This window comes from Rhinolophus hipposideros, assembly GCF_964194185.1.
Source record: "Rhinolophus hipposideros genome assembly, chromosome: X".
Taxonomy (NCBI): domain Eukaryota; kingdom Metazoa; phylum Chordata; class Mammalia; order Chiroptera; family Rhinolophidae; genus Rhinolophus; species Rhinolophus hipposideros.
The window spans coordinates 37710192-37732939 of NC_138046.1; the positions used below are offsets into that span (position 1 = coordinate 37710192).

Consider the following 22748-nt stretch of genomic DNA (forward strand, 5'->3'; position numbering starts at 1 on the left):
GATTTCAGAGAGTCTAATGAACTACTCTTAATTTTGTGAAACACAGTCTAAATTAGATGGATCATATTTTTCTTCTAAATATAACCTAAGGAATACATCATATGGGGAAAGAAGTACTCAAAGATTCTGGATTCCATTTTCTATATTTACCACTTACTGGCCATAGGATCCTAATTTTTCTGTCTTATTTAACTATTTGTAAATAAAGAACATAACTACTAAGTTCACATAGAAAAGGTAAGCCATACTACATGAAGTTCTTAGACATATTGGATCAAAAGTACCAAAGAACAGTCTTCATATTATATACATAGTCCATTTTCCCCATATATTTATGACATTTCTAATGAACTTTCAATTTTAACACTTTCTTTTAAATATGTGATTTAGTTTCCCCAGCTTTATGGAAAAGAAAGACTGTGTACCAAGAAAATATAAGCAAGTAATATTTTAAAACTTGTATAATAGAAAATACATCTATTTTCTAAATAACCAGCTCAAAATAATGCCTTCAATATATTAGAAAAATATTATGGTAATATGTTCAAAAATGTTATTGTGAAATAGAGACAGCTGTGTGTGTGTGTGCTATACAGACAATCTAAAAATAAATTTAATAAGCACATTGCTAAACATTAGTAGATTCACATTTTGATATTCCATTTCTGCTTAAATGGGGAGTAAAGCTTCTGATACTATTATGAACACGATATATACATTTTCCTACTCAATTAACATAAAAATAAATAAAAATTTTCCCCTATTCTAAACTAATCATATTATAAACACATATTTTTAAAAATTAGATCTCATTCTGGTTTTCCACTGCCATTGACAGTAGGCATTTCATGGTCAGTCTCCTTGATAGGGTCTACCATGTCTTTATATCTCTCCCCACGATGTCGTTCCAAGTATGGACCCCAGTTAGAAGCTGGTCTGCAGCAGCTTACAATGCGCTAAAATGGAAAAAAAAATTTAAAAGCTTGTCTTAGAAATCAAGTGCTACATTCTGTAAATAAACAAATATAAAACTACATTTTCATTTTACAATGTTAAATTTCATTGTCTTGGCCTTATGGTGATAATTAGGTGAGGCTCTAAACCACTGTATACCTGGGAAATTTCAAGAACCAAAGAAAGGGAGCTCCAGGGTTAAACCATTGATCTGAATCCATTCTTGGATGGGCTTGGGAATTAATACCTGATTCCTGAGACTACCTTGTCATTGTCCTACATCCTAGTAAGATACCATAATCAACTCCATTCCCCTAGGTCTCTACGATAGAAGGATGACTCCGTCTAATTTGTGTTCAAGATAATTTACCAGCCTTTTTCCAGTCTAGACACACTATTAGGACATGTATGATAACCAGATCAGATTTTAAAAGTGAATATTATAAATATAAAGTAAAAAGGTCACTTGCTTTGCGTCATCTTGAGGAACAACTTATTACAAGCATACAGATCATAACTTTTATGCGCTAAGTGTTCTAATAGGGCCCGAGGCTACAACAACAAGCAAGACAAGACACTTCCTTAAAGGAGCTTATAGTCTAGTACAGGGTGACATGCAAATATGTGTGTAGTATAATACAATGTTATACACATAATAACGGATGTTTGCATAAGACATCAAAGTAGCCTAAAGGAAAAAGTGATTAATTTGATCTCTTGGTCATAATCTCATATTGCCATCATGTGGGTAAATTAATCATTGATTTGGTCATAAATACTTTATATGAAGTACAAATAATATTAATTTAATGTGCTTACTTGAAAGATATTTCCTTTAGCTTGAATTATTTTTATGATAGCCATAATTGGAATCCAAATAATGCAGAAAATAATCATACACCAGCCTAGCACAACTCCCCAGTTTGGGTATGGAATTTCAGCATAAACAGGTCTCTGGAATTTCACCAATGACCAGATCAAAATTGCCTGTGAAAGTAAAATATGAAAACAATGCAAAAAAATTTGACTTTATTACACTAATGATTTCAATTGCACTAATTATTAGCAATTTGATTCCATTCCTTAGAAGTAATTTATCAAAAGCAATTATACTGAAAATACATTCAAGCAACTAAGACAATCCGGTAACTAGCCAAAAGATAACAATACTAAATGAACAAAAGTAAATAACTTGTATTTGGCTATGAATTGATTCTTCCAAAATTAGCAACTTCATATATTTATAAAAGATAAAATACTTGTCCAACATGTATTTCAATAAAATACTTTACCATAAAATACAAAAGATTGAAAGTAAAATAATATCTGAAATTTTATATTATTGAAATTTAAATTTTATTTATAATATCATGGTATTATTCTATGCCATAGCCAGCATATCAATTAATTCAGTGAGAACATAAAGTACACTTTAGTGAACCTGCTTTGCTCCTGGCTCAGCAATTATTTTTATTATTTCCCACTGTGCAGACCATCCCTGAATCCACACCCAAACGCAGTCACACACTTCTAGTACACATTTACCAAGTCTCAATTCACTTAGAGCCATTTATTGAGAGAGAAAAAAAGAACAAACTCAATGTATGTTTTGGTAAAACAATGAAATCTGAATCTTAAAGGTAGAAACACTTTAAGGCCAAGTTTTTGAAAAAAATGTCTTTAAAAACATACTATACATGTTGTAGCATCAAAGCTAATTATGTATTTGTATTTTTATAAAGCAAACTAAACAAAATAATCAAAACCAAAAATCACCAAGTATTTTTTTTAAATGTAGCTCAGAATATCTTTAAAATGTAAAAAATTTTATGAATGAAAGAATCCAAGATAGCAAGAGCAGGTAAACACTGTACTTGTCTCCTCCCGTGACCACATTAAATTACAACTAAATTAGAGAACAATCAATCTGGAGAACCATCTGAAGACTAGCTGAACAGAAGTCCTATAACTAAGAATATAAAGAAGCTACATCAAGACTGGTAGGAGGGTCAGAGATGAGAAACAGGCTGGCCCCATACCCATATGTGGCAGTTGAGAATCAGAAGGGATATCTTTGTTGTGGAGGTACCCCCTGAGGAGCAAGTGTTCCCAGTCCCAAACCTGGCTCCTCAGTCCAGACCACCAGTGCCAGAAGAAGGAACCCCCACAACATCTGGCTATGAAAAACAATGGGCATCCATTCAGTGAGACATAGGCTGCTGGAAACCCAGGCATCCTCTTAAAGAGTGCATATACAGATTCACTCTCTCCCAAGCACTCACCCTAGTCTTCAACAGAGGGACGGTAGCTCGGGAAGTGCAATAGACATACAGGGAGAAACTGAGTTGTGTGGCTTTATGGAGAGGATTAGAGGGATAGCCTCTATTGTCCCAGACAGTTATTAAGTTGTTTTTCCATGCAGCCTAGGGTTGTGTGACATCTTTCCTATGTTGAGCCCTACCTCCACATGGACAAATCTGAGTCTTCATTGGCTGGCATGGTAAACTCTGATCACTCCACCCTTGTGACTTCCTGGGACCCATCCAACTCATGAGTTACCAGAGGCACTTTCAATGTTGTAAGGATGCCAGCTACAGCCCATCCACCTCAGGAGGCTCTTTCAACAACAAGCAGTTGGCCTCTGATCCAGCACTACAGGAGGCCCTTTTGGCAACAAGGACCCAGCCCTGGCATCTTTCCTGAACAACTCCTGGGGATCTGCAGGCTCCAGGTGGGTGGCGAATAGACTTGGTGTTCCCTGGGTCTTTTGCTGAACAGGCTCAGGTTTGGTACTGGTGGTAGCCATCCATGATTCACTTTGTGGGCTCTCCCACATGCCTCCAGTTTCAGCAGAGGCAGTGACCAACCACAGATTGCTTTATAGCCTTGACCAAGTAGCTCCAGGCCAGTAACAGGCAGCTGCTTTCTTTGGACAGAAGGGGGAACCCCTCTCAAGAGGCCCCAGAACCAACACATGCAGAGGCCAACTTCAGACCACAACAGAGCACACCTAATTAGCCCCACAAGTGTTAGCCAAAGGGTGCTCTCGGCAGGCACTAGAGGCCATTGGAAGAAATTCTGCTCTGTGGGATCAGCTTTCACAGAGCAGCTAATATGCTGTGGGCATGCCAGGCTTCAGAGCCAGTCACACTGAGAAACAGTCTCACCCCTGACCTGCCAACGGAATTCAAGGCTCACCTACAAGAGAACGATCAAAATGGCGGCGTGAGGTGAGCCTCTGTAAAGCTCCCCTAGAATTTACAACTAATCGAACAAGAATAATTCCACAAAGGACTCCCTACAAAGCAGACAGGAAAGACGAACAGGCCGACTACTGAATTCACCTAAGGTGGGAGAATTGCGCAAGCAGGGAAGGAGGGAAGGGAGAAGTGCGGAGAAGGAGCAGCGCGGGTGCAGGACGCAGACCTAGCTCAGTGTTCCGAGCTTACTGCATCCCGGAATGACCACAGCTGTGAGAGATGGAAGAACTCAGACTGCTAAGGCTCCACTGATGGCCCACAGGACTAAGGGGTCAGCATATAACACGGCTGATTCCAATGTTCACGGCAGAGACCTCAGAGAAAAGACTGAGGGAAAAAGACTAAAAATGGTGATTTAAGCCCTCACTGCCAAGAAGAGAATCAAAGCCTTAGGCACTGAGACTAGCCGCCCCCTCCCTACCCTCCCAGAGCTCTCCCCGCCCTACCTGCCCGGTGCTAGAAACAGAACAGTAGCAGTGTCAGATCAAAAGAACAGAATATTTTCTGTTCTGAGAACTGTGGACTGCAGACACAGATTCACAGCCCAACTAGTTCCGGCAAAGGGGAGGGAGCTGTAGAAGCAGGACCGCTGTGGTGGTCGCCACCATTGCTCTGGGCCACCTCTCAAAACTCACTCCGCCCCTGGCCCCACCTCTATGGCTCGGTCCCTGCAGAAGTAAACAGAACTGCGGAAACATACGGGCTCTGAATCTGGGGCAGGAAGAGATTTGGAACTTCAAAACTTTTCCGCATACCCACACGGACACTGAGCCCTGTGACCCAGGTAAACTATTAACAGAAGAGAAGCCTGTCTCCCAAGGAATCCCCCATTGTGTGAGAAGCTGGAATAGTGCAGAGAAAACATAGCACTACCATGTGAGAGAGAAAAAAAAAAGGCTACAGTCAGGGACAAAATAAAACATTCTACCAACAAGTACTGGAAAACAAAAGAAAGACCTCTTCCCACTAACCTGTTGCAGAAGCCACTCCTGTAGATGTCTAGGAAGAGAAATAATAAATCAGTAATTGCCATGAATAACCAAGGCAAAAAGACAGCTCAGAAAGAAAGTGTAAAGACTCCAGAAAAGGAACTTAAAGATATGGAAATATGTGACTTAAATGATAGAGAATTGAAATTGCAGTTCTGAAAAACCTCAAAGAGACGCAAGAAAACAGAAAGGCAATTTATTGAACTCAGAAACGCAATCAAAGAACAACATGAGCATTTTACAAAAGAGACTGAAATTTTCAAAAAGAACCAAATGAAATTTCTGGGGATTGAGAACTCAAGAGAAGAAATTAAGAATGAAATAACCAGCTTAGGTAGTAGAGTTGACCATATGGAGGGAAGAATCAGTGACATCGAAGATAGAAACCTGGAAATTACACAGATGGGAGAAGAAAGAGACTTGAGACTTAAAAGAAATGAAAGAACTCTACAAGAATTTTCTGACTCCATCAGAAAGAGCAATATAAGAATAAGGGCATACCAGAGGAGAAGAAAGAGGGAAGGGAACAGAGAATATATTCAAACAAATTGTTAATGAGAACTTCTCAAATTTGTGGACAGAACTGGATGCTCAAATCCAAGAAGCAAATAGAACACCTAATTACCTCAATCCCAACAGGCCTTCTCCAAGGCACATTGTATTGAACCTGTCTAAAATCAACGACAAAGAAAGAATCTTCAATGCAGCCAGGGAAAAGAAGACGGTAACCTAAAAAGGAAAGCCCATTAGATTATCATCAGATTTTTCAGCAGAAACTCTACAAGCCAGGAGGGAGTGGAACCAAATATTCAAACTATTGAAAGAGAGAAATCATGAGCCAAGAATAATATATCCAGCAAAGATATCCTTTAGATATGAAGGAGAAATAAAGACGTTTCCAGACATACAGAAGATGAGGGAATTTTCTAATACACGATCTACACTACAAGAAATACTAAAGGAGGCTATTCGACCACCATCAACGGGGACAATTTGTGGCCACTGAAACATAAAAAGGGGGAGAGTAAAGGCCTGAACCGGAATATGGGAATGGAGAAAGTAAGCGTGCTGAAGAAAGTGGAATACTCTAAATATCAAACTTTCTTTTACATAATCTTAAGGGTAACTACTCAAAAAAACTCCAGAACTGAAATACATACTGTAATAAAAGAAGAAACAGAGGGAAACATCATAGAATACCACCAAACAGAAATAACTTAGAACAACAAAAGGGCAAAGAAACAATGGAGACACAACCTTACCAGAAAACTAAAGATAGAATGACAGGAAATCCTCACATATCAATAATCACCCTAAATGTAAATGGACTGAACTCACCAATAAAAATGCACAGAGTAGCAGATTGGATAAAAAAACTAAACCCAACCATATGCTGTCTCCAAGAGACACATATCAGCAACAAAGACAAGCATAGACTCAAAGTGAAAGGGTGGAAATTGACACTCCAAGCAAATGGTACCCAGAGAAAATCAGGTGTAGCCATAATGATATCAGATGAAACAGACTTCAGGATGAAAAAGACAACAAAAAACAAAGATGGACATTTCATAATGGTAAAGGGAACTATACAACAAGAAGACAAAACAGTAATCAATATTTATGCCCCCAATCAGGGAGCACCAAAATATCCCAAGCAACTACTAACAGAACTAAAGGGAGAAATTGACCAAAACACAATTATACTAGGGGACTTAAATACATCATTGACAGCTATGGATAGATCATCGAAACAGAAAATAAATAATGAAATAGCAGCCCTAAATGACACATTAGATGAAATGGACATAATTGACATATATAGAGCACTTCATCCTAAAACATCAGACTATACATTCTTTTTGAGTGTACATGGAACATTCTCCAGGATAGAACATATATTGGGCCATAAAATCAGCCTCAGCAAATTTAAGAAGATTGAAATCATACCAAGCATATTCTCTGATCACAAGGCTTTGAAATTGGATATCAACTGCGAAAAGAAAGCAGGAAAAAACACAAATACATGGAGATTAAACAACGTACTTTTAAAGAACGACTGGGTCAAAGAAGAAATTAGAGGAGAGATCAAAAGATACATAGAAACAAATGACAATGAAAATACATCCCACCAAAATTTTGGGGATGCAGCGAAAGCAGTTTTAAGAGGGAAATTTATATCATTATAGGCCCATCTCAAGAAACAAGAAAAATCCAAAATAAATAACCTCATGTTACGCCTCAAAGAACTAGAAAAAGAAGAACAAGTGAAACCCAATGTCAGCAGAAGAAAGGAAATAATAAAAATCAGAGCAGACCTCAAAAATAGAGAACAAAAAGACAATAGAAAACATTAATGTGGCAAAGAGCTGGTTTTTTGAAAAAATTAATAAAATCAACAAACCCTTGGCAACACTCACTAAGATAAAAAGAGAGAAGACACTAATTAACAAAATCAGAAATGAGAAAGGGGAAGTTATCTCGGACACCACAGAAATACAAAGGATCATTCAAGAATACTATGAAGGACTATATGCCACCAAATTCAATAACCTTGACGAAATGGACAAGTTCTTAGAAACATATAGCCTTCCAAGGCTGAACCATGAAGAACTGGAAAATCTAAACAGACCAATCATCAGTAAAGAAATTGAATCAGTCATCCAAAACCTTCCCAAAATCAAAAGTCTGGGACCAGATGGCTTCACTACTGAATTCTACCAAACCTTCAAACAGGACCTAATAGCAATCCTGCTCAAACTCTTCCAAAAAATTGAAGAAGAGTCAGTACTCCCTAACTAATTTTATGACGCCAACACTACCCTGACAGAAAACCTGGTAAGGAAAACACAAAAAAGGAAAACTACAGACCTGTATCTCTGATGAATACTGATGCGCAACAATTATAAACAAAATTTTAGCAAATCGAATACAACAATGCATTAAAAAGATTATTCACCATGACCAAGTGGGGTTCATCCCTGTGGCACAAGGATGGTTCAACATCTGCAAATCCATCATGTGATATATCACATAAACAAAACAAAGGACAAAAATCATATGAGTATATCAATTTGTGCAGAAAAAGCATTTGACAAGATACAAAATCCATTTTTGATTAAAACACTTAATAAAATAGGTAAAGAAGGAAAATACCTTAACACAATAAAGACCATCTATGACAAGCCCTCAGCTAATCTCATAATTAATGGTGAAAAACTGAAGCCCTTTGCTCTACGTTCAGGAACACGACAGGGCTGTCCCCTATCACCTCTGCTTTTCAACATACTGTTAGAAGTTCTTGCCAGAGCCATCAGGCAAGAAAAAGAAATAAAAGGCATCCAAATTGGGAATGAAGAAGTTAAATTATCACTCTTTGCAGATGACATGATGCTATATATAGAAAATCCTAAAGACTCCACCAAAAAGCTGTTAGAAACAATCAACGAATATAGTAAAGTTGCTAGCTACAAAATCAACATACAAAAGTCCATTGCATTCCTATATACTAACAATGAAATCTCAGAAAAAGAAATACAAAAAACAATTCCCTTTGCAATTGCTCAAAAAGAATAAAATACCTAAGAATAAACTTAACCAAGGATGTGAAGGATTTATATGCTGAAATCTATAAGACATTTTTGAAAGAAATTGAAGAAGACACAAAGAAATGGAAACACATTTCATGCTCATGGATTGGAAGAATCAACATAGTTAAAATGGCCATATTACCCAAAGCAATATACAGATTTAATGTAATCCCCATCAAAATCCCAATGGCATTTTTTAAAGAAATACAACAAAAAATCATCAGATTTCTTTGGAACAACAGAAGACCCCCAATAGCCAAAGCAATCTTAAGAAAAAAGAACAATACTGGAGGTATCACACTGCATGACTTTAGCTTGTACTACAGGGCTACAATAATCAAAACAGCATGGTATTGGCAGAAAAACAGACACATAGACCAATGGAATAGAATTGAGAACCCAGAAATAAAACCACATAAATATGGACAGATAATTTTTGACAAAGAAGCTAAAAACATACAATGGAGGAAACACAGCCTCTTCAATAAATGGTGCTGGGAGAATTGGATAGCCACATGCAAAAGAATGAAAATGGACTGCTATCTGTCACCATGTACCAAAATTAATTCAAAATAGATCAACGACTTAAGCATAAGACCTGATACAATAAACTGTATAGAAGAAAACATAGGTAATAAACTTATGGACCTTGGGTTCAAAGAGCATTTTATAAATTTGACTCCAAAGGCAATGGAAGTAAAAGCTAAAATAAACAAATTGGACTATATGAAACTTAAAAGTTTCTGCACAGCAAAAGAAACCATCGACAAAATAAAGAGGCAACCAACTGAATGGGAGAAGATTTTTGCAAACTGTTCCTCCAATAAGGTTCTAGTATCCAAAATATACAAGGAACTTGTGAAACTCAACAACAATAAAACAAACAACCCAGTTGAAAAATGGGCAGAGGACCTGAAGGACATTTCTCCAAAGAGGACTTACAAATGGCAAATAGACATATGAAAAAATGCTCAAAATCACTAATCATCAGAGAAATGCAAATGAAAACCACAATGAGATATCACCTCACCCCAGTCAGAATGGCTATCATCAACAAGACAAATAGCAACAAGTGTTGGAGAGGCTGTGGAGAAAAAGGAAGCCTCATACACTGTTGGTGGGAAAGCAGACTGGTGCAGCCAGTATGGAAGGCAGTGTGGAGGTTCCTCAAAAAATTACAAATAGAATTACCATATGACCCAGCAATCCCTCTCCTAGGTATCTACCAAAAGAATTTGAAATCACTTATACATAAAGACACGTGTGCTCCAATGTTCATTGCAGCATTGTTTAAGGTGGCCAAGACATGGAAACAACCAAAATGTCCTTGGATAGATGAATGGATAAAGAAGTTGTGGTATATATACACAAAGGAATACTATTTGGCGTTAAGGAAAGATGATATAGGAACATTTGTGACAACATGGATGGATCTCGAGAGAATAATGCTGAGTGAAATAAGTCAGACAGAAAAAGCAGAGAACCCTTTGATTTCACTGATATGTGGTATATAAACCAAAAACAACAAAAGAACAAGACAAACAAATGAGAAACAAAAACTCATAGACACAGAAAATAGTTCAGTGGTTACCAGATGGTAAGGGGCGTTGGGGGAGGGAAATAAGGGTAAGGGGGATCTAATATATGGTGATGGAAGGAGAACTGACTCTGAGTGGTGAACACAGAATTGGATTTATAGATGATGTAATACAGAATTGTACACTTGAAATTATGTAATTTCATTAACAATTGTTACCACAATAAATAAAATTTAAAAAATAAATTAAAAAAATAAAAACCTATGTTCATACAAAAAAAAAAAAGACAGAGGACCCAAATAAATAAAATCAAATATGAAATAGGAGAAGTGACAATTGATACCACAAAAATGCAAAAAACATTTTAGAGAAAATACTCAGAGCAACAATATGAAAAAAAAAAGGAAGCAAACAGAAAAAAAAAACGACTGGAAAATCTTGAAGAAATGGATAAATTTCTAGAAGCATACAATCTTCCAAGGATAAATCAAGAAACAGATAATCTGAACAAACAGATTACTACTAATGAAATTGATTCAGTAATCAATAAGATTCCAACAAACAAAAGTAGGGAGTAGATGACTTCACATTCATATTTTACTAAATATTCAAAAAATAATTACAACTTACTCTTCTCAAATTATTACAAAAAATATCAAAAGATTGGAAGGTTTCTGAGTGCATTCTATGAGGTCCCCATTACTCTGATTCCAAAACCAGACAGACGTTACAAAAAAGGCTGATCACTGCTGATATCCCTGATGAACATAGACAAAAAATCCTCAACAAACAAAAGAAGATTAAATACGAACAAAATGGCAGTAACTATGTACCTATCAATAATCACTTTAAATGTAAATGGATTAAATTCTCCAATCAAAAGACATAGGGTAGCTGAAGGAATAAGAAAACAAGACCCATGCATATGCAGTCTACAAGAAACCCACCTCAGACAGAAAGACACACATAGACTGAAAATAAAGGTATGGAAAAATATATTTCACACAAATGGAAATGAGAAAAAAGTTGGGGTAGCAATACTTATATCAGACAAAATAAATTTTAAAGTGAAGGTTATAATTAGAGACAAAGAACATTACAAAATGGTAAAGGGATCAAGCCAAGAAGAAGATATGACACTTTAACAAGAATATAGGGCATTCAGATATTTTAATTCAGCACATCCAGTCCCAAACTGTTCATAACTGGAAACTGATCTTATAATGTTAAAAAAATAAAACAACATACTCTAAAAACAAACTTGGTACTTCAGATGTGAAGCAAATCCTAGATGAAGTTATCTAATGGCTTTTAATAGGATAACCTATGAAGCATCAGGACAATGAGAACTATATCACATCTTCTATGTAGCTTTGACACTGTGACACTCCACCCTTATCTCTAATAGATAATAATTCTCTATCCCATTAAATGTTTATTTTGGCATCCAGCCATTTACTGCCCTGAACTGTTATTTAAAGATAGCATGTCTTATGCTATCTTTTGCTTTCCCTCAGCTCTTAAATAGCACCAATTGTTGAATTTATTAACATAAACTATTGCCTCTATTGACACAGGTGAATTTATTTTAATAATTTCATGTACTAAATACCACCCATAAAGAGAAAAGGCATACATTAAAATCTGAATATTGATTTTTTGCAATTAGTATATTTAGATTGAATTCCTTGAAGGTAGAGTATGGGTCTTATACATATTTTTATTTTCTGTACCTAGCAGATTGTATATGTCACAGTATATTTTTTAGGGAATGAACAAATAAATGATTTACTTTTATTTTTCCTACTGGTAATTTTTAAGTATTTAGGACTTTTAAATCTATAGAAGCCTGTTTGTTTTCTCAAATGGTAAATATTTAAACCTATGGCCTCAAAAATATTACTGCAAAGGTATTTTAATTTAGGCAACTTGGAGGTACCAGTCATGAAGCAGAAGTTAAAAATCATTAATTTATGACATTAATTTATCTTATTGTTTCAGATGTGAGTTATTCTTCAAGTTTATCTTAGAAATGTTTAAATATATATTATTGATACCAAATTCATGACATATTAATACTTACGATTAAAAGGATAGGTGTAATGGCAAACCAGCAAGCTCTCCACCACAGCCAGAATATCCACCTTTTTGCTCCAATCATCATTTCTATATCTTCAATGAATCTGTTCCCTCCTTAAAAAAAAAAAAAAGTGTGCATTCAGCCCTTGCTCATGTTTTTCTCCCTTACTCATTGTGGCCCCAAATTTTCTATTTGAACATTTTCCTATACTGCAGCAATGACACATACACCTTTATATTTTGTATTAGTTTCAGGTGTAATAGTTAGATATTTACACCCCTCAGAAAGTGATAACCCCCCTCCCCCAATCTGTTGCCCCTCTGACATCGTATATAGCTGTTACAATTCCATTGACTCTATATCCTATGCTGTACTCCACATCCCGTGACTATATATATATATATATATATATATATATATATATATATATATATATATATATAAATTATAGTTGACATTCAATATTATTCAGCTTCAGTTTCAGGTATCTACAATGTCTCAGTGGTCAGGTATCTACACTGTCTCCGTAATAAGACAAGTGCCCATCTGACATCCTACAAAATCTTTACAACAGTATTATATACTCCCCAAACTGTCTTTCGTATCCCTATGGCAATATTTTGGCTACCAATGTGTGCTTTCTAATCCCCTCACTTTCTCTCTCATTCCCACCCCTCTCCCATCTAGCAACCATCAGCTTTTTCTCTATATTTCTGAGACTATTTCTGTTTAGTTTGCTCATTTATTCTGTTCTTTGGATTCCAGCTTTACATTTTATTCATATGTTTTTGCCCAGTTAGATTATACTTTACTATTATAGTACAAGTAATGAAAAGGAATCAAATTATTTTAATAAAATATGTAGATAACTGTATAGTCATTATTTACCATAAATCCAGATGATTCCTATTACTTCCAGGATAGCTGCAATCAAAATGCCCCATCCAGCACAGAAGTGGTCAATCAGATGAACCCAGTAAATTCCAGCCTACCAAAAAAATCAATTACTTTTAAGTATAGTTTTAGTTACTTTTATGATTGATGAGAAATTCAAATTGAATCTATTAATTTGATTTTACTGTATGCTCCTTGGTTTCACCTCTGCCCAAAATGCAAAAATTAATATTTTCAAATGTGGATTTAAATATCTCAAAAATGATGCATCTTTTATCCTGTACTGAGTCACTTGGGGGAAAAAATAAGCATTTACAATAGTTGATTATCAAAATAAAACACAGTGTCTGTGTATTCTGTAGTAGCGGCCTAGAAATATAGTGTATGTTTAAAGTCTGTAACTTTATCGCAATTGGGGAAATTGACCATTATTGGGCCTCCTCCCCCTCTGTCAAATATACTTATGATTGAAATTGTGGGATAGTGGGGGGAAAGTCTAGGTTAAAACAGAAAAACTTCATCTAAGTTAGACTTAGATTTGTCACTAAACATCCTTTTAAACCTTGGTTTCTTCATTTAGATTACAAAGTATGTTCCAAATAATGTTTGTCTATAAGAAAATACTAAAATATACCTGAGTTACACAGACGAGACCAAGGAGAAACAAAATCAAGCAGCAACCCAAAGTTATGGGAACCCTCATTTTCTTCATCACTTTAGGAAATAAATCTTGAATCGTTGTCGTAATCGTTTCTTCAGAAGGGAAAATAAAATGGCGTGTTATAGGTCAACTAATTTGCCAATAAGTTTAATCACAGAATTCAACTTCTATTAATGAAATTTATAAATATATGTTGAGAATATAGTCTGGTCCCTACTCCACGCTTTTGAAAAACAATAGGGTCCTGTCTCTTGGCAGTCACTGTTTGCAGTTCTGATAAAAATCAAATGCAGCCCAATTTGTCATTTTTAGTCTGTTTGATAAGGTTGTCATTGGTAACAACAATAAGGTAACAGGCCCCGGAGGACTGAGGTAGTTTGAAAGTTATAGGGATGGAAGAATTCTAGTACAACTTTTAAATAAGGTGAATATTTGAACAAATGCATGGAGACATAAAGGCCTTCCAGGTTTAAGAAATATATGTGTTCATGAAACAGGATACTGGCTAAAAGAAGAAGGATATATGAGTGTAGGATTAAGAAACATGTTTGAAATTTTTGAGGGCTTTGAAAGTCAATTAGAGGAGTCTGGAGTTTATCCTGTAAATAATAAGCTATTAAAGTGTCTCATGTAATAAGTTGATAAAATAAAAGCTGTTTCATAATTTCTAGGCATGCACCCTATGGAAAATTCTGATATGTACATAGAGCCATGGGCAAGAATAATCATTTCAGCAGTGTACGTTTTAAGAACTGGAAATAATCCAAATGCCCATCATTATGGCAATAGATTGTGAATTAACTAGATCTATACGACTGTACATCAACAGACATCCATAATATATATAAAAGACAACTGTCAAAATGATAAATATGTTCACATATTTATGTGAACATTTCACATTTTATGTTACTTATGGGTACATATAAATTGTATACAAACATGGACTGAGTAACATACAACATCCATGGTGGTGGTTGCTTCTATGAAGGAAGAAATGTGAATTACATTAGCGAAAGAGAAATAGAGGACTTCAAATTTATCTGTAACAGTTTATTTTCCTAAAAAATATCTGAAGCAAATATGATAAAATATTAATACTTTTCCCTCTTGGATGGCTATACCTGAGTACCTTGTATTTTTAAAATTTAAGTTAAAAAGAATTTCAGAAAGATCATTATGAGAGTAAATGCTAGGGGAGGAAACAAGGGTAAAAAAGGGATATTTTTAAGTGCAGTAAACATGAGTACAATATAAGAGGGATAGGTTAACACTGGGAGTATTACTTACCAATGGAAGCAAACTGAGAGTCGAGACCCAAAGTCAAAAGCATGAAGAAAAACAATATGGACCAAAATGGCCCACCTGGAAGTTGGGCTAGAGCTTCTGGATAAGCAATGAATGCCAAATCAAACCCTAAGAAAAATGTATGTTACTTTAATTTAAATTAGTTACAAAGAAAATTCACATAGTTGGACATTTTGCAAATAACATACTAGAACAATCTCATTTTAATTTGGCAACCCAATCCATGATATACATTCTTTAGCAACTATTTCACTTTAAAAAAATTTTGACTTGGTTTTTATATGATGTGATAATGTGAACGTGTGACGTGAATTAAGCTAGTGTGATCAATTTTGTAAATGGTACATTTCTCACATAAGAAATCTTAATTATTTCAATGATTTTGTTTAACTGATTTTATTTTTTTAAGATTGATGAAAAATAACAACTTTCTTAAAGTCCAGAAACCTAAATTAGGTAACCCTATCTTAGCCCAGAAATTCTAAAACAATTACACTACCAAAAAAGATATGTTTATGGAACTAACTTTTTAGTCTTCAACCATCTCTCCAAATGTCTACAAAGAATCAGAATTGAATCTTATTTTTGATGTGATGTATGTTACCTTTCTAGATTTTTAAAAATTCAATTATATTACGTGATATTTAGTTTTAAGTATTTTAATGTTCTCCAACCTCCCAGAGGACTGACATAGGATACAGGAGAATTTGCTTCTAGTCTAGGCTCTGTCACTTCATAATTATTTGATCTTCTGCAAGAGATAACATTTCTGCACATCCATCCTTTCCTCTGTAAATGAAGAGCTGGACACTAGATGATCTCCAAGGTCCCTCCTAGTCCTAACATTCTATTTTCATTCATCTGTCTCTCCATCAAATGATATTAACCATAAATAAAAATTTAGTAAGGGATTCCTACTTAAAAGAACCTAGAATTATTTTCCTAAGACTCTTTAGCCAAGTAATTAAGCATCCTTAGCTAATGTCTTTAAAATTAGGAAGATCATTAATCAGATTACTTTCAAACTGGACACTCAAAGTCACTTGGGTTTCTATCTATATTATATTAATGTGTTTTAAAAATTCAGACCCAATGCTATAATTGTACATAGAGGAATAGAAGAGGATAGATAGATAGATGATAGATAGATAGATAGATATATAGATAGATAGATGATAGATACAGACTATAGACTATATACTTTCTCTTACATATATATGAATAAAAGATGTATATATCAGGGTGTCAAAAATGATATAAGTGGACACTTTGGTCAACGTTCCTCAAGCAGCAGTTTTGTGTAATCGGAAGTGTCTGGACACTGATGGTAACCACTTTGAGCACCTCTTGTAGTTGCAGAAGTCAAACGTGACTTGTATTCATCTTTTGTTATCAGCATATATTGAGTATTATAATTTTAATACAGTTTTATTTTCTTAAAATGTGTATACACCATACATTTGATCGCTTTTACCCTCACCTACCACCTCCCTCCCCCCACCCTCTGGTAACCACTAAATGAGAACTGACTCTGGGTGGTGAACACACAGTGTGATATAGATGATGTATTACAGAATTGTACACCTGAAACCTATGTAACTTTACTAAACATTGTCACCCCAATAAACTTTAATTTTAAAAAAGTATACATTTTTTTGCTATATATATATATATGTATATATATATATATGCATAAATGAAGATAATATATGTAAAGTGCTCAGCATGATGCCTGATACTTGTAATTATGCAGTAAGTAGTTCATATTAAGGACTAAACAAAATTAAAAAAAAAGTCTTCTTAAAAACAATTGATCCTAAATATAGTATTGTTTTTTCAGATCACCTAAGAATTATTCCATCATTAAAACAATGAAGCTATACGAAATGAAACGAGAAAGAAAATGCAATACTCCAAATCTTGAGCACTTTAAGTAAATGCTGTAAAATATGAGTGTCCCTCAAATGAGCTATATTGAATTAATCAAAGTTAATAATATATAGCATTCCATACCTGATTTTACAACTTGAGAGACTTCTTTTCCAGATATGTGAGCCATGTGTCCCAATATAGAAAAAATAGCAAATCCAGCAAACACACTAGTGAGGCAGTTTGTCAAACAAACCACAATGGCATCTGAGAAGCAGTTGTTATTGAACTTATTGTAAGATGATAGAGCAACTAAGCCACCCCAAGCCACTGAAAGGGAGTAAAATATCTGAGTGGCAGCATCTTTCCAAACCTATAAGAGAAAGTTTAATATTTGAAAACATATATCCTTAATTTTTATTTGCATAAAATATTTCATATATACAAATGAATAAATATTATAAATAACAATGAAATAAACACCCAAGTACTCACTACTCAGCTTAAGAAATACAATGTTACCAGTTTTTGTTTGTTTGTTTGTTTGTTAAGAAAGGCAAAGCTCAGAGTGGCCCATGCGAGGATCAAACCAGCAACCTTGGTGTTATCAGCACCATGTTCTACCAACTGACGTAACCGGCAAACCTCTGGAATCAGTTTTGTAAAGACCCTATATGCCCCTTCCTGATCATATCACCCTTCCAACCTCTGGTGATAACTGCTACCTGGACTTCTGTATTTACTATTTTCTTTTTTTTCTTTATATTTTTACCACATAAATATGTAAACATAAACACAAGGAATTTAGTTTTGCATGTTTTTTAATTTATAGAAAAGTTTTCTTAATATATGCAATCTTTACAATTTTTTCATTCAGTATTGTATGAGATTTATCCTTCATCAATCTGAAATTTCAACTTTGTAAGTCAAAAATGAAAGAATATAAGTAAATTCATATGGTTCGGTTAAATACATGTCGTTTTGAACATTTTTTCACTGTTATATTGCCCCACTGTGTATACCACACTTAAACACTTTATTCTATTCATAGACATTGAGGTTGTTTATTATTTTGCTATTAGAAACAATGTAGGTGTGAGTATTCTTGTATGTCTCCTCACACCTAGTGTGGAATTGTGATCTCACAGAGTATATGAATCTTTTTCTTTTTTATTAAATATTACCAAATTATTTTTCAAAGTGGTTTGTACCACTTCACACACCACCAGCTAGCTATGAGATTTCCCATTCTTCCACATCCTTGTTAACACTGGTCAGAATTTTGAATATGGTCTAATCTAGTGGCTTTGAAATGAAGGTTGATTAATCTAATGACTTATAAGGTTTAGCATATTTTTATGTGTTTATATTCAATAGTTAGGTTTTACTTCCTCTGTGAAATTTCTGTTCATGTCTTTTACCAAATTTGTTTGGCTTATTTGTCTTATTGGAACTCTGGGAATACTTTGTGTAATTTGTATTCTAATCCTTTGTCTATATGTTAATTTTTTCCTCCCAATTTCTGGTTTATTATTTTAATCTCTTAACATTGTGTTTTTGGATGAACCAAGAATTTTGTTGTTGTTTTAATATAGCTGAAGGTGTCCATCTTTGCTTTTATGTATTGACCTTGATTTCTCTGATTTAAAAAAAAAATCATTAACCTAAGGTCATAAACATACTATGCTATATTTTCTCCTAAAAAAATTAAAGTTTAGCTTATAATGTTGTTTTCAATTCACCTTTAATTGACACTGTGCATATGAGAAATCCTGGATGTCATGGAAATGGTAGTGTGAGGTCAGCCTCTTGAAATCTCCCCTGGAATTTACAACAAATTGAACAGCTATAATTCCACAAAGGATTCCCCCCATAGCAGACAGTCAAGATAAGAGACACGCAAGTGAAATCATCTAAAGGTGGGAAAATTGGGCAAAAGGGGAGTCGGGAAGAAGGAACTATGGAGACACAGGCCGCACGGGCTCAGGACGCAGACAGGAGTTCAGAGCTTTGAGCTCCCTGCACTCTGTAACTACCGCAGCTGCGAGACAGGGAAGAACTCAGACAGCTAGTGCTCCCCGTATACTCTCTCAGTCTTGAATGAAAGATGAGCATATAACACGGCTGAACCCAATGCTCACGGCAGAGACCTCAGAGAAAGGACTGAGGGAAGAAGGCTGAAAACGGTGGTTTAAGGTCTCACTGCCAAACAGAGAATGGAAGCCGTAGGCACTGAGACTAGCCGCCCCTCTCTACCCTCCCAGACTTCACCCTACTACCGCCTGCCCTGTGCTAAAAGGGGAACAGTAGCAGTGTCATATCAAAAGAATAGAATATTTGCAGTTCTAAGAACTGTGGCCCACAGCCACAGACTCACATCCCAATTAGTTCAGGCAAAGGGGAGGGAGCCTTGGGTACAGGACTGGCTGTGCTGGTGGTTGCTGCCATTGCTCAGAACCAACTCTCACAACCCTACTCACTCCTGCCCAACCTATCAAGGCAGATCCCTGCACAGTTAAACAGAGCCACTGAAAGACACAGGCTCTGAATCTGCTGCAGTGAGAGCTTTGGAATTTCAGAAGCTCTGCAAATCCCTAAGCTGAGGTGGTGTACTCAGATCCATGTGACCTGCTCACACAGGAATAGCCCACCTTCCAGAGAATTCCTCCATTGTGTGAGAAGCTGGAAGAGTGCAGAGAAAATATAACACTACAGCATGAGAGACAATGAAATGCTGGAGTTGGAAAGAAAATAAAAAGTTCTACCTACAAAAAAGCAAAAAAAAAAAAAAGAGACCTCTTCTTATCAACCTGTTTTGCAGAACCCACTCCTGTAGATGTCTAGGAAGAGAAATAATTATCCATTAACTGCAATGAATAACCAAGGTAATGAGGCAGCTCAGAAAGAAAATGAAAAGTCTCCAGAAAATGAACATAAAGACATGGAAATATGTTAACATAAATCACAGAGAACTCAAGAGTGAAGTTCTGAAAAAACTCAGTGAGATGCAAGAAAACACAGACAGGCTGTTTAATGAACTCAGAAACACAATCAGAGAACAAAAAGAACATTTTACCAAAGGCATGGAAATGTTAAAAAAAAAAAAAGAGAGAGAGAGAGAGAGAATCAAATAGAATTTCTGGAGATTAAGAACTCAGTAAAAGAAATGAGAATGAAATAGCCAGCTTAGGTAATAGAGTTGACCAGATGGAGGAAAGAATCACTAACATTGAAGGTAGAACTCTGGAAATGACACAGATAGAAGAAAAGATAGACTTGTGACTTAAAAAAAAATGAAATAACTCTACAAGAACTTTCAGCCTCCATCAGAAAGAGCAATATAAGAATAATGGGCATTCCAGAAGGAGAAGAAAGGGAGAAGGGAACGGAGACTATATTCAAACAAATAGTTAATGAGAACTTCCCAAACTTGTGGAGAGAACTGAATCCTCAAAACCAAGAAGCAAATAGAACACCTAATTACCTAATCCCAACAGGCCTTCTCCAGGGCACATTGTACTGAAGCTATCAAAAATTTTGACAAAGAAAGAATCCTCAAGGCAGCCAGGGAAAAGAAGACAGTAACATATAAAGGAAAGCCCATTAGGTTATCCTCAGATTTTTCAGCAGGAACTCTAGAAGCCAGAAGGGAGGGGAATCAATTATTCAAATTATTGAAAGAGAGAAACTATGAGCCAAGAATAATAGATCCAGCAAAGATATCATTTAGATATAAAGGATGAATAAGGACGTTTCCAGACACAAAAGCTAAGGGAATTTTCTAACACAGGACCTGCACTACAAGAAATACTGAAGGAGGTTATTCGACCCAAAGAAAAAAAGCAAAAGAATACAAAACCATGTCTGTCGGCATTATGAACAGAAAGACAGAAGCAAAAAATGGCAACCTCTACACCAAATAGGACACTGTACACTTAAACATAACACAGGAAAAAGAAGAAAACATTTAGAAAAAACGACAGGAGAAGGACAACTTGCTACTGCTGTGCAGATCAACTCACAACATGTGTAGGGATAACTTGTGACAACAAAAACATAAAAGGAGAGAGAGTAAGATCTGACTATGCAAAGGGGAATGGAGAAGTGAAGCATGATGAAGAAAATGGAATACTCTAAATATAAATCTGTCTTTTTCATAAACTTAATGGCAAACACACACAAAATAAATCCAGAGCTGAAATACATAACATTAAAAAAAAGGAGAAACAAGGAAAAATCATAGAACACCACCAAACTGAAATAACAGACAGCAACAAAAAGGCAAAGAAACAATGGAGACACTGTCTATCAGAAAACTGGGGATACAATGATAGGAAATACATATCAATAATAAACCTAAATACAAATGGACTGAACTGACCAATAAAAAGGAACAGAGTAGTAGATTGGATAAAAAAAACTAAACATAATCATATGCTGCCTCCAAGAGACATATCTACAGGTAAAAGTTTAGACTCAAAGAGAAAGGATGGAAAATGACACTACTACCATATGGTATTCAGAGAAAATCAATAGTAGCTATACTGATATCAGATGAAACAGACTTCAAGACAAAAAAGGTAACAAGAGACAAAGATAGACATTTCCTAATCATAAAGGGGACTACACAACAAGAACACATAACCATAATCAATATTTCTGCCCAAAATCAGGGAGCAAGAAAAGACACCAAACAAGTACTAAGAGAACTAAATGGAGAAATTGAACAAAACACAATTATAGCAGGGGACCTAAATACATCATTGACAGCTATGGATAGATCATCCAAACAGAAAATATATAAATAAATACCAGCCCTAAATGACACATTGGATGAAAGGGACATAATTGATATTTATAAAGCACTTCAGCTTAGAACATGAGATTATACACACTTTTCTAGTGTACATGGAACATTCTCAAGTATAGATCTTATATTGGGACATAAAACTACCCTCAGCAAATTTAAGAAGATTGAAATCATACCAAGAATGTCCTCTGATCACAAGGCTTTGAGATTGGATATCAACTGAAAAAAGAAAGCAGGAAAAACCACAAATATGTGGATATTAAACAACATAATTTTAAAGAACAACTGGGTCAAAGAAGAAATAAGAGGAGACATCAAAAGATACATAGAGAGACGTCATCAAAATGGCGGCGTGAGTGAGCCTCTGTAAAGCTCCCCTGGAATTTACAACTAACCACACAACAATAACTCCACAAAGGACTCCCTGCAAAGCAGAGAGGCAAGACGAAGAGGCCCACTACTGAATTCACCTCCAGGTGGGCGAAACGCGCGAGCGGGGGAGGAGGGAAAGGAAAAATGCAGGGACAGAGCCCCGCGGGTGCAGGACGCAGACCTAGCTCAGTGCTAAGAGCTCGCTGCATCCTGGAACTACCACAGCTGTGAAAGAGGGAAGAACTCGGACTGCTAGGGCTCCGCTTACACCCCACAGGGCTGAGGGGGCAGCATACAAAACGGCTGAACCCAACGCTCGCTCACGGCAGATCTTGAAGCAAAGACTGAGGATAGAGGGCTGAAATCGGTGGTTTAAGCCCTCACTGCCAAGCAGAGAACGGAAGCCTTAGGCACGGAGACTAGCCG

At 35.7% G+C, this 22748-nt stretch overlaps 1 protein-coding gene across 1 annotated transcript in view; it reads right to left on the reverse strand.

Moving 5' to 3' along the window:
* Positions 1–809: 809 nt before the first annotated feature.
* Positions 810–22748, reverse strand: part of SLC6A14 (solute carrier family 6 member 14) — a gene marked incomplete at both ends in the record, with an annotated part of 64105 nt that continues 42166 nt past the window's right edge. The window contains 7 exons of the mRNA XM_081042818.1: positions 810–956; positions 1774–1941; positions 12412–12521; positions 13297–13396; positions 13937–14055; positions 15254–15379; positions 17285–17513. Of these exons, the coding sequence (XP_080898944.1) occupies positions 810–956; positions 1774–1941; positions 12412–12521; positions 13297–13396; positions 13937–14055; positions 15254–15379; positions 17285–17513 (999 nt within the window). The remainder of the gene's footprint in view (positions 957–1773; positions 1942–12411; positions 12522–13296; positions 13397–13936; positions 14056–15253; positions 15380–17284; positions 17514–22748) is intronic.